General features: G+C 52.8%; 1 protein-coding gene across 11 annotated transcripts in view; it reads left to right on the plus strand.

Moving 5' to 3' along the window:
- UIMC1 (ubiquitin interaction motif containing 1) overlaps window positions 1-12,348 on the plus strand; it is a 40,098-nt gene that overhangs the window by 26,330 nt on the left and 1,420 nt on the right. For 5 of the 11 annotated variants that reach the window (XM_065029593.1, XM_065029592.1, XM_065029594.1 and 2 more), the window contains 3 exons: window positions 3,699-3,867; window positions 9,116-9,194; window positions 10,730-10,850. In XM_065029593.1, coding sequence (XP_064885665.1) covers window positions 3,699-3,867; window positions 9,116-9,194; window positions 10,730-10,850 — 369 coding nt within the window. Of the gene's footprint in view, window positions 1-3,698; window positions 3,868-8,132; window positions 8,225-8,257; window positions 9,203-10,155; window positions 10,342-10,729; window positions 10,851-12,348 lie in introns of those variants that run through there. The other 6 variants (XR_010466103.1, XR_010466106.1, XR_010466104.1 and 3 more) reach the window with 6 other exon arrangements.

The following is a 12,348-nucleotide window of genomic DNA, read 5'->3' on the forward strand; positions in this document are numbered from 1 at the left end:
GGCTGCTGGTACCTGGGCGTCTGCTGTTTGGATCCTCACCATCAGTTCCCTCTTTGCTTTTCTCCCCTGCTTCATAACTCCGGTCCCTTTTGGCTGGGCACTGCGTGCAGCTGCTTCTGGAGCCTTTCAGTCCCGTAGCTGGAGAGTTGTTATCAATTCCAGCTTGTTCTTTCATATACCAGGCACACTGCGGTGCTGGAGGATGCTGGCAGCGTGGCCGGCAGCGCTGTCACCTGCCCGTGCTCATGGGTGTCGTGCTGTGATGGGCAGCGATGCAGAGACCCCAGGAGCTGTGAGGGGCATCCTGGAAACCTCAGTCACTCGTGTCCTGACATGCTGTCCCCTGTTACAGCGGTGTTTATTCTCCACAGGCCATCTCCAAGAGGAGAGGTTCACCCAGCGACTGGACTGGGATAAAGATGACCTTGAGGCGTTGAGAGCTGGTGGTGGTTTGTAGTCCAAGGAGAGTGACCTGAGCCTGGAAATCTTGATTTCTGTGCAGCAATAGTGAGTCAGTGGCAGGGCCGTTGTCTTACCTCCTGATGCAGATGTGCGCTGTTGTGCAGCTCCTTTCCCCGTGTTGTCACACCTGTGCAGCAATTGCTTTGCAGCTGTCACTGTACCGACACCTGACTCCAGTGCCTGCTTCTGATAAAACTCCCTTTGTCTATTAATTTAGAGAGCGATATCAAAGGGATTGCCAAGTACTCCACTGGCAGGGTACACGAATACAGACTCGTACAGCTCTTGACAAAAGAATTCATTTGTGGAAAGCTCATTCTGGGAGTCTGCAGCTTGTACAGTGCGTCTGCAGCTCCAATGTCTCGTTGTCACAGGCCTCTTAATAAGCCAGCTTCTCCTCTCATCTGCCTTTCGTTCTGCAGGTATCTCAAAGCGCTGCTCGGTCAATTAGATGCTGCAGCGGGGAGAGGCGGCCGTGCTGTGCTGTGCTCGGCCAGGTAGCCATGACCACCAAAGCATGTTTGTGACCCCTTTGGCTGTGGCCAGGATGCTGCCCCCTCCCTCATGCTTTGCAGAGGGTGCCCCAGGTCTCACAGCCCTGCCCAAGATGATCGGCCCCATGTTTGGGGGCGGCACGGTGGGGCTTCCTAGGGGTTGTTCGATGACATGATGGTTGGCGGCAGGTACCGGTCCGGAGCCTGCTGCCCTCCAGGAAGGCAGCAGAAACGTCAGCGCTGAGCGCGGAGCCCGTGGACACCGCTGGGACCGGATTGTTGCGAGCAGATGCTGAGCCAGGACACAGGAGTCTTGTTGTTGAGCTCAGCCTCCAGCATCGCTCTTGGCTGGCTGCTGGCTGCAAGTACCACGTCTTGTAGGCAATTTCCTCTGCTGAAGAGGAGAGGCAGCAGTCTCTGCCTCTGACAGAGGTGATTGGTTCTGCAGTTGAGGTTTTCCAGGCTGTTACAGCAAGGTTTTGTACAAGCCGTTTTGGGACTGTGGTGTCCTTTGTTACAGAATGTTGCATTTCCATTTAAAATTAGTAATTTAGCACCGAATGTAGGCGGGCAGGTTGTGCAGAATTTGCAAGATTGCTGTAAAAATGGCAGCTAGAAGGAGCAGTGCCTGCTGCTTTTCCCATCCTGTTTTTTGTGTGTGTTGTCTGACTAGGATAATGCAGATTTGATCTGATCATTCATATTTGACACGTCTTGTTTTTTACGGCTCCTCTGTGTGACGCCCCACGGGGAGGACTTGGCGAGATGTAGTGACAGGGAGATGTGAGAGCGGGGCACGAGCGCTAACGCTGTAAGCGACGTGCTTCAACAGCCCATGTTGGGATGGAGAAACGTTTGTGTCAGCCCCTCCGCAGATATTCAGGGCAGAGAACCTCCCTGGAAATGCCAGAGCCGTTCCTGGGGGTCAGTGCCGTAGCCTTACAGCCATTGTCTGGGAAAAATGCAGTTTGCAAGTTGGTTTCACAGTTTAAGGCCACGTCTTGCAGTTTTTTCCATACCTCCTCTGAGCCAACAAAGCACCCTCCTTCCCTTCAGGACGTAAAAATCAGGATCAGACCCTCATTTGGAAAAGCGAGTAGTAAACTGAGTAATACGACAAAGCGCTCCGGTGGCACTGAGCATCTCTGCTGACCCCAATTACCGCTTCCCTGCAATCACACTGGTGGAGGGGAGCAGACAGCAGTTTTGCTGCGTACTGTCTACATGTCACTGCTTAGCCCTGAGAACAGAAAACGCTCCTGTTATTTCCCTGTAGGTTTCTCTACATCGTTAATATTTAAATAGCTATTTTTAATCATTGTCAGGGGGCAGACGGGGAAAGTTTCTTTCTTAAATGTGGAGAAGTCTTGTAGAAGCCTGACTAGGCAGAGCTGTGGTTCTGAGTGAGATGGCAGCAGTCTGCCGCATCTCAGGAACATCAGCGGCGTATGGAGCAGGCTGTGGAGCACCTTGGCAGCTGTGTAACCAATGCAAAAAGAGGGTGTCAGTAAGTGTTGGTGGCTTCCAGAGAACAAACATGGGCTGTGACATTTTGCCCTGGCGAAAAGGCACTGCTTGGATCAGAAATAGTGTGGCCAGCAGGACTAGAGAAGTGGTTGTGCCACTGTGCTCAGCACTGGTGAGGCTGCACCTTGAATACTGTGTTCAGTTTTGGGCCTCGCATCGTAAGAAGGACATTGAAATACTAGAGAGAGCGCAGAGGAGGTGACGGAGCTGGTGAGGGGCTGAGCACAAGTGTGATGGAGCGGCTGAGGGACCTGGGGGTTCAGCTGGAGAACAGGAGCTGAGGGGAGACCTTCTGATCTCTGAACTGCCTGAAAGGAGCTTGGAGCATGGAGGGGGTTGGTCTCTTCACCCCAGTAGCAAGTGATAAGACAAGGGGAAATGGCCTCAAGTTGCACCAGGGGAGGTTTAGATTGGATATTAGAAAAAATTCTTCATGGAAAGGGCTGTGGGGCATTGAACAGGCTGCCCAGGGCAGTGCTGGAGTCACCATCCCTGGAGGGGTTTAAAAGGTGTTCAGACGAGGTTCTTAGGGACGTGGTTTTGTGCTAGAGTTGGGTTAGGTTATAGTTGAACTCGATAATCCTGAGGGTGTCTTTCAACTGAAATGATTCTATGATTCTAGTAATTTGTGTGAGGTGGATTTTTAACCGTGTTGCTTTTCTCCTTGATCTTCGTCCCCTCTGATGCGCCAGCCGCCTCCTCTCAGAGGAGGAGCTCCCCGGGGATCTCTCGGTCTCCCGCCGAGCTCAGCAGCCTCCTGGTCGTGGGGGAGGCTGTTCCCAGACAGCGCCGCCCGCGGAGCGCGGATCGTGTCCAGAAACCGATGAGCACAAGTCAGGTGTTGAACTCTTGCTTTGCCCCATGAATTTTCCATCAGTTTCGCTTCTGAGCTTTCCTGATTAATGGAAGCTTTGCTGGTTTTCTGCGGCAGTACAGGTGATGTTTGCCTTAAATGGTGTGTACGGCTATGCAGGGAGGTTTAACTGTGATTCAGCAGGACATGTTGCCTTTGGAAGAAGAATTGGTTTAGAGCTGCACGGTTTACTCAGCCAGTGGTGTTATTTCTGGTTGGTACATGATGAAGGGAGAATAAAACTTTACAAGAAGTCTATGAGAGGGTGGGTAGCTATCAAACAGCGTGAAGCTCTGCACGCAGCAAAAAAATAGAAATAACACAATTAACTGTCTGGCTAATTTCTTTCTCTTCTTCCTTAGGCCGATGGAGATGAAGATACCGGCAGGACCGTGTCTGAGAGCAGTCCTACAGCTACTGATCACGTATCGTGCCCTCTGTGTGCCCAAGGCTTTCCAGCTACGGAGATCGAGCTGCACGCCATGTACTGCAACGGCAGTGCGGGAGAGGAGGCTGGCAGGGACACTCCAGGTCTGCCATGCATGGCTTCTGAGTGTTTGCTCTTTGTACTTTTCCCCTTTCCTGTCACTTGCAATCAGCTGCTGCGGTTTGTCCCTCTCGGGATATCTGGTACGTGGTGTGGGGAGGTTCATTCGCTCTGTGTGCTTCCATCTCCAAGCACGCCAGGAGTGTTAGTGGAGGCTCCTGTGTTTCCAGCACCTCCTGCGCAGAGATATCTTCTCCCTGATGGGCTTTGTAATTCGTCACATTATTAGTCCCTTGGAAAGCGTGTGAGCTGTATATTATCCCAGGATCTAGTCCTAGATGCTTCAAGCTGGACTCACAGACGCATCTGTTGTGTGTTTTGAGAGGACCTGCAGAAAATCCACCAGTGGTTGGGTGGCAGGTGCCTGGGCCATGCGGGTGAACATCCCTCAGGGCTCCTGAGAAGGGGGAATGTTCTGTACCGCTCTGAGCGCGGCCAGCACTCTGCGATGAGTCTGACATTTGTATGTGTAAAAATGGCTTGTTCACCTCCAAGAGATTGCAGAAAAGTTTCCCTCTTATTCCTCTAAAATTGCAAAATGATAGGTATCGATCTGGGAGCTTAGATTTTTCTCCTTCGTGTGAAGAGTGAGGCATAGAAGCACGGACAGAATGCCCGTATTAATCCTCTTTGCAGTCTTCTCTGTGTCAGTTTTCCTTAGCCAACCTTTGTAGAGCTTAAGTGAACAAATACACCGGTTGGTTATCAACATATTCAATAAGTTATGTTTTAGCTGCTGCTTGAAATGTAAAGTCTGTGTTAGCACAATGTCAGGTAATATCAAAGTAGTAGCTTGTAATAAGATTAACTTTTCAGGTTGTGAATATATAATTTTCAGTTACATTCTGGGTTATTAAATGCAACCTAAATCTACAGTGTTTAAGCAATTTGAGCAAGTTGTAGCTAGTACAAGGAGTGTAACTTCTGCGTTCCTCTAGCAGGAGGAAGTTTCACCATGTAATCTTAATGCAGAGTTGATGTAGTTTTAAAATGCAGGGTCTCTGTTACACTAAATCTTTGGGGATATGACACAAGTCCTGTCAAGATAACAGAAGTCAGAGTAGCGGCTGACACTGCTTAGTGCAGAATTTTGGTGGGGAGTTCTCTCTGCAGGCACAAACCAGCTACTAATGCAAAGGATTTGGTTCGGGCAAATCACAAATTATCACAGTTCCTCTTGCATCCTCAAGACTGATAAAAGTCTTATCCATACTACAAAATGGAGCAGAATTTTTAATATGCCTTACAGCAGGGATGTCTTTGGCCTTGTGGTAACTGGGTCCCTGGTGTGGCTGGACTGCGAGTGTTTCCATTGATCCCAGGGAATCCTGGCTGTGATCAGGAAAAGGCTTTGAATTCACTGGCAGCGTGAAGGAATTTGTGCTTTCCTTTGGTGTTGGCTTTGGGCAGGACAGAGTTCAAGGCTGGCCCCTCCACTCTGCTTCCAGGCTCGTCTCCTTGGGGATGTTTATAAGGGTAGTTATTTTGGAGTTGCTACTCTGCTATTCTGGCTTGTTCAGAACAATCCCCTCGTAAGAAAACTAGCCTGGAATAAAAGAGATTTTGGTCTGTAATAATGGCTCTAAGCAGATCAATGAGTTTGAGACAAAATCACAGTAATTGGGTTTTATAGTGCCGGTTTTTCTAGTACTTTCCCTGTAGAGACCAGGCTTTATTAGCCACAACAGTCTGTGACGTCCGTGTTGTTTGCACCAAGGCTCGGAGCAGCACGTACCGTGGGGCAGAACTGAGCTGCTGTGGGGCTCTGCCTCGAGGGCACCGCGGGCGGATCCCAGCGGCCCGTGGAGGGAATGCCCGGGGAGGCCTCGGCTGGTGGGCTGGTCTGTGGGGTGATGTTTAGCTCCGAGCAGAGGCTGGACGGCAGCCTGGCACAGCTGTGCGGGTACAAAAGGGCTGTTGCCTTGGCTTTCATCACTAGCACAAAAGCTCATGCGTGGGGATTAAGAAAGCGGTGGGAGAGTTGTCTTCTGAAGCAAATGCCAGCTCCTCTGTGGGTCCAGATCTGCTGTGTACCGCTGCAGCGCTGCGTGCTCGTGGCTTCCCCGAGAGCACAGCAACTGCTGGTGGGAGAGAAACATCAAAGTTCTGCCTTCTGACCCACATCCTGATCCGTTAAGAAAAGACAGCTTCGGTTTTTCCTTTGGTGCACCAGGTCAGAGGTTCCTGGTCTGTCTTTGGACTTATTAATTGGTTTTAGTCCTGATGTCTCTAGAATCGCAGATTATGCAGTCCTGCAGATTATAGCTGTCAGTGGTTTTCGTTTTAAAATTACAAAAGGATGGGTTCTTGCTGGTTTTACTCGTCTTCTTCCCTCTTTTAATCATGTACCAAAGTCTTTCAGTGTTGTGTATCAGTTGGCCAGCTCAGTCCAGCTGATATTTAAGGACAGGTTTTCAAAGGAGTTAGCTGGGCAAGATGAGTTACAGCTCCTTCCCCTCCGTACGCACATGGCTGCCCTGGCTGGATGCCCAGACCGCCACATACCTGGGAACTATGAGAATCTGATCATGAATTTCCATTTTCCCGTGGTCTGAGTAAATAAAGAAGGGCTGCTGTTGCGTTAGCTGCTCTTCCAGGCTGGGGAAGGCTCAGGTCCTGCATTTCCAGCCCACTGACTGCTGTTAGTTCCAAGGGAATGAATGGGGCTGTGGAAGTGCTGCGCCAGCTCGCTCTTTATGTGCTCTGCCGAAGGGTGACCGCGGCCATCGCCCCTGCTGCTGCCAACACAGGAACCCGCTCCTCTCAGTCTGGAAGCGAGTCTTGGCCACTACTGAGTACAGCAAATAGTCCTGAGCTTTGGAACATACTCTGTTCCTCTTGCCTTCCATCTATGTGGTCCCAACCTCTCAGTTCCCAAGTGAGCCCAGGAAAGTGAGGATATAGTACATCCCTTCCTCCCAAAGCCTCAAATGCAACCTGATGCGGCTGTCAGTCTTGAGCAGCAGCACTGGTGATGTTGTAAAAAAACTCCTGACATCAATAGACGTGGCATTGATACAGCAGAAATTAATGGAACGGGTGCGGAGGAGAGCTCTATCTCTTCTGAGAAAGGATGAGATGCTGGCGAGCCAACCACGGAGAGGATCCCGCACAGAAACAGCGAGAGCGGGGCCGACGCTGGTGGGTTGAACCGCAGGTGGGTTGTGCAGCGAGGCAAGGAGCTTGGTGACAATGACCTGGCAGCGCCAGGAGGTGCCTGGGGTGGCTGTGCTGGCAGCGGGGCCGTGCTGGGCAGGGTTTGCTCTTCTGTGAGCTGCAGCCAAGCAGGCCAAGGATGACTTGTCAACCAGAAGAAATGCCGAGCCAGGGAAAAGGTTGTTCTTGAGTGTATTGGACCCAGCAAAGAGCATCAGGGAGAGTTACAAGGCTCCTGTCACACAGTGGGTCGGTCAACGCTGCTCTGTGGTGGGGGTTTTCCCACAGCAAGTGTTTTCCATGTTCTGAACCCCCTTTGTGTGGGCAGCTGGCTTGTTTTGGCAGGGATCGCACCTTGCCAGCTGGCCCCATTCTCTCTCCTGTGCCTCTGCTTCTAGCAGCACAGGTGGGCTCTCCCGCTGGGCAGCTGCAGGACTGGTCCCAGATATGGGCCCGTTACGCCAGATGTGTTCACTGCTTTTGGAAGAAAATAGAACTGATTAACACCTGGGCTGGTGCAGGAGGCTCCCGAGACGGTGTTAAAGGAATATTAACGAGTGCATGCTGATGTGGAGACCAGCTTTCACCGCGCTGTCAGATGCGCGTGTTAGTTGGGTTGCTGGGGTGGATGGCCCGGGGGGTGGTTGTCGGTCCTCCTTGTCAGGCTGCCACTTCGAATCTGGGCCACTCCACGTTAAAGAGAGACATCTGCTTCTGTGCCTGTGAGAAAGGAGCTGTTGGTATCAGTCGTCGCCTGCGAGACAATACCCACGTCCTAGGAAACGCTCAGGGTTGTTTCTTCGATGTGATGTCTCCCACCAGCTCCTGAGCATCTCGCAGTGCTGTTGCTGCTCATGGCTGCAGATCGGGGTTTGCTAAGGGAAAGGCCTTGTGGTGTCAGCATCCTGGATAGATACTGGGGTTGCCTAATGCTCTGGAAATGGAGTCTTGCAGCCCTTTCTTTATCACAGATGATGTACCAACAATAACAAGTTTTTCATGCCTGTACCTTGGATTCAGGCCTTTCTCCTAGTGGGAGCATGGGAAGTGTTGTTACGGGGCTGTAAAATAGTTCCCTGCATTGTCCCCTTAGCCAGCTTGCCCGAGAGTGCTTACTGTGACATCTGTTTTGGAGCTGGAGTCTTGAACGTCCCTGGTGAAGCAAGCTAAGCTATCTGATATGTTCCCTGAGGATCTTTGCTGGTGGCATGTCAACAGGAATATGCTGAGAGGAGTTCGACTGAAAGAGACAACACTCTGACGTGCTCCCTGAAGATGCCTGGAGAGCATGTTTGGAAAGGCTGCCGGCGATCGTTGAAGGAGCAGAACTTGCTGGACCCGTGGTCAGCGTGTCATTCAGCCGGGGTCTCACCAGCTGCCCGCGAGCGTCGGAGCCGGCGCCAGCTGGAGAACCGCGCCACTGATGCTCAGCCCTGCCACAGAGCTTCACCCAAATGCCCCACAGAGCTGTGTGCAGACCATAGTTCACATCACCCCCCGTTTCACGTGGGAAAAGCAGTGAGTGTAGGCTAATTGTTGTAACCTTCCCGTTCCAACGTGAGCTCTGTCGTTCCCCAGCACGAGTCGCTCTTCTGCAGCAAGGCTGGTGCCCCTGCGCAGCCCCCTGGGCTCCCCTGGCCCCCGAGCTCACAGTCACCACGTTCCCTCCCGCAGCAGGCGCCGGCGCTGGGTTTGGCAGGGAGTGGTGCTGAGCTGCCGGAGCGGCTGCGTAACTCCGTGTAACTCTGCTCCCAGGCTGCTGCACATCAGCTGTAAAATGACTGTAAACTGCATGCTGTCCATCCAGCTGTTTCTGGCAGAAGATGAGTTATGGTGTGAAATGGTCAGTTGGCTGCTCGGTCCGGGGAAGGTAACTTCTTCAGTATCCCCCCAGAAGAAGGAATTGGCCAGCAGGCTCTTCTGCAGGAAAGAAGACTCTGCCCGTCCCACTCCAGTGCTTCTACCATCGCTTCTGCTGCAGCCTTGAACGGAAGAGATTAAAACATGTTGCGTTTGAATGTGGTGTAGGGATGATTTGGGGTGGATGGTCGGTAACCCTTTCTGTTTTTCCTCCAGTGCTCACCCGGCGTCAGAGAGAAGCAAGAAGTAAAGCTGCCAACAGAGACAGCGGCCCAGCATCCTTGGACATTGACAAGTAAGTAGGTATGCTTGCTCCTCTGAGATTGTTTCTGTGCTTCAGTTCTAACTTGCCTGTGGATGCCTTTATTCCTGTATAAATGCTGGCTGTTGGCCTCATGGCAATGTTTTCCTAAGAAATTGCCTTCTCTCGGTGCCTCTTGTAGCAGCGCTGGCTATATTTATACCGAGGCAAGAGGAATTTGCTGCTCTCGGATTGTTTATTTTTGCACTAATTTCCTTTCAGCGCAATCCGTGGCGGGTCAGGGCTGCGCGGTCTCTGGCCGCTGTGGGGGGAGCTGTAGCTGAAATGGTGCTAACTCAGCCGGTTTCTAATGGGAGATTTGAGCTTGGTAACCCTGGGAAAAGAAAAGGCTGGGACAGGGGGCTGTCAACATGGCACCTGTAGTGATATTCTTAATTAAATTAGACTTTCAGAATAGCAGTGGCTTTGTTTAATATCTTCCCATGCAGCCCCTCCTCCTGCCACCCACACAAAGCATCATAAGAGAGGATCTGACAGCAAAATCCCTGCTATGGAAGCAATTTTGCTGTTACAAACAGTGGATGGCAACATCACTAATGGAATTAGGCTAATTATAGAGAGGACAGCTTCTGTTTAGACACATTATCTGGGTAATCAGCACTGACTGGAAAGAAAATACGGGAAAAGTGCTGCAGAGTTTTGCTCGATGGGGGCTCTCCATACGCATTTTAGAGCCTGGGGTGAGTTTTACTAGGAGAGTTCTGCTTATCAAACTGAACACAATGCTGCTGGGGCTGGTCCCAGGGGGTTGGTTCTCTCCTTGGAGATGGTCCATTCCCGAGTGGCTGCTTGGGTGGACGTTCCCCTCCTGAAGAACCGGCATCGTCTTCTGCACAGTTCAGTCCCTGCCAAGAGCTGGTGTGGAAGTGAGTGTAGCTGTGTAAATCCACGCCTGACCTTCATTTCCTTTCACCCAGGATAATTCTCTTCCCAGGCACACTCAGTCGTCCTGCATGAGCCTTCGCATCTTCTACACAAAGGAGGGGGTTTGAGGAGCACTGTGCCAGCCCCCCAGCAGGAGCATGTGCTCTGCATTCCTTTCCCAACATGGCATGATGTAAAATGGAGACAGTGCAGAGAAAGACTTGATTTACTAGTCAGACAAGTTCATCCAGCCCTGGTAAAATGTCTCTTTGATTTAACACACTTGGTTTGCTTTTCAGGCAGAATTTAACTCCCCTCTGCAAAGCCCTCGCGCTTCATTTCTGTGGATTTTGACAGGGTGCTTTATGTCTGGGGAGAAATCAGCGGTGTTTGAGATAGTTAGATGAGCAGATTTGATTACCGTCCCGCTGCTGCAGCAGCAGGACACAAAGGAACAGGCAGGGAAAACCAATAATCACTCAGTCTTCACGACTGGTGCCAGCCTGACCCCACGGAGTGAGACCCGATCTGGTGACCGTGTCTTCTCCGTGGCGTGGCCTGGAGGAGGAAAGTCACCGCTGGTGGCTGGGAGCCTGGCGCAGGGCGAATCCTAATGCAGTGCTCTGTCCTTTGCTGCCTGGCAGGTGCGAGAAGTGCTACCTCTGTAAGTCAATGGTGCCACTGCTGCAGTATCAGAGGCACGTGGACAGCTGCCTGCAGGCTGCCAGGCAAGCTCAGGGAACCAGGAGGCTGCGAAGCGCCAAGGTGAGGGCTGACCCTGCACAGTGTCTTGTTTGCTTTGCACCAGGTTTGGGGCTGGGTTGGCGGCAGGAGCGGTTTCCCTGGTCGACGGGGTGAGCTGACCTGGTGCTGGATTGCCTGTCCCTGTGAGCCACCATGGCCAGAGAACTTGTTGCCCTCCCTCCTGCGATGCTCTGCAAGAGCACGGACCAGTCCCGGGGGTGAGCTAATCCAGCGGAGCTGCCAGGAACCTCTCCAGCAGGCAGGCAGCCAGGGCTGTCCCGCAGCCAGACGGCGCACAGAGTCCTGCCGGCTTCCTCAGCTGCGTGGAGATGGAGTGGAGGGCAGCACTGGGGTCACAAGTGTATCTGACTCTATCCACAAGACCTTTTCCATGGGAAAGACCCCAGAGGTGGAGCAGAGGGAACTGCTCGGTGTTGGGAGCAAACCACAGCATCCCGGGAGAAACGTGGGGGAGCGAGCACGGTGGAGATGTGCTGGGTGTGGGAAACGCCTCGCTAGGGGAGGTGGGAGGCAAGAGCGTGGGTAGCAGCTGGCTCAGTCCCTCACCAGGGATTGGCCCCCACTGTGCTTTTTCCCCACTCGCGGTGGTCCCGGGGGAGCACAGAGAGGGTCTTTCCAGGCCTTCCCGCTGGTTCCTGCGGGCAAAGCCCTAATGCTGCGGCTTTGCCGGCGCTCAGAAATGTGATTCTCAGCATGAAGATGCAACATGATGTCTTAGTTTCATATAATCCCTTAAATCCATCACAGACCTCAGCCCTTTGGGGATTCACATGCAAATGATGAGATTTCGGGTTGATGATTTTGGCTGGGATACAGCCAAGCGCTGTGTGGTTCAGACCACTGCAGGGCACGGCTGCTCCTGCACGTGACGGGCTCCATGGGGGCTGTTTGTCCCTGCACCCCGCAGCCAGCCGGCGTGTGGGTCCTGCATGCAGGCACAGGCATGGGGGAAAGGCGCTGGGGCTGGGCAGCCCTTTGGGACAGATCAGCGAGGCTCTGTGTTTCCTCTGGCCCTGCCTTGTGCTGAGGTGGCAGCTCACGGAGGGAGCAGGTCATGCCTGGGCTTGGGCTGGGCCATTGGAAGGCTTCCTAGTGGCACTGTTGGGCTTACAGGTTCCTGCCGTGGCCCATTTTGGGGTGGTTTGCAGTTCCAACCCTGCAGCTGGGGTGCTGGTTCCTTCTAGAGCAGTTTGGGGGGCTGGGAGCAGCCAGGAGAGGGAACTTTGCTGGGCCAGCAAGGCTCAGAGCAGCCAGGCCAACTGGTCTCCCCTCAGCCTGTGTGACCAGCGCGGCTGAATTTTGCAGGGCTGGAGGGGGCACGAGATGTGTGTTCCTGGTCTGGCTGTACCCTGGGGGAAGGTCCTACCCCCAGCACCAAGCCCCTGTGCCCTCAGGCAGAGCAGGACAGGCCCTTGCAGGCACAGTGCCGGGGCTGTCCCTGAGCCCTGGCAGAGCTGCTGGTGCCCACATTTCTGCTACACCCCTGTGGCTGAGCTTG

The sequence above is a fragment of the Columba livia genome, chromosome 14 (genome assembly GCF_036013475.1).
Source record: "Columba livia isolate bColLiv1 breed racing homer chromosome 14, bColLiv1.pat.W.v2, whole genome shotgun sequence".
In the NCBI taxonomy this organism is placed as follows: domain Eukaryota; kingdom Metazoa; phylum Chordata; class Aves; order Columbiformes; family Columbidae; genus Columba; species Columba livia.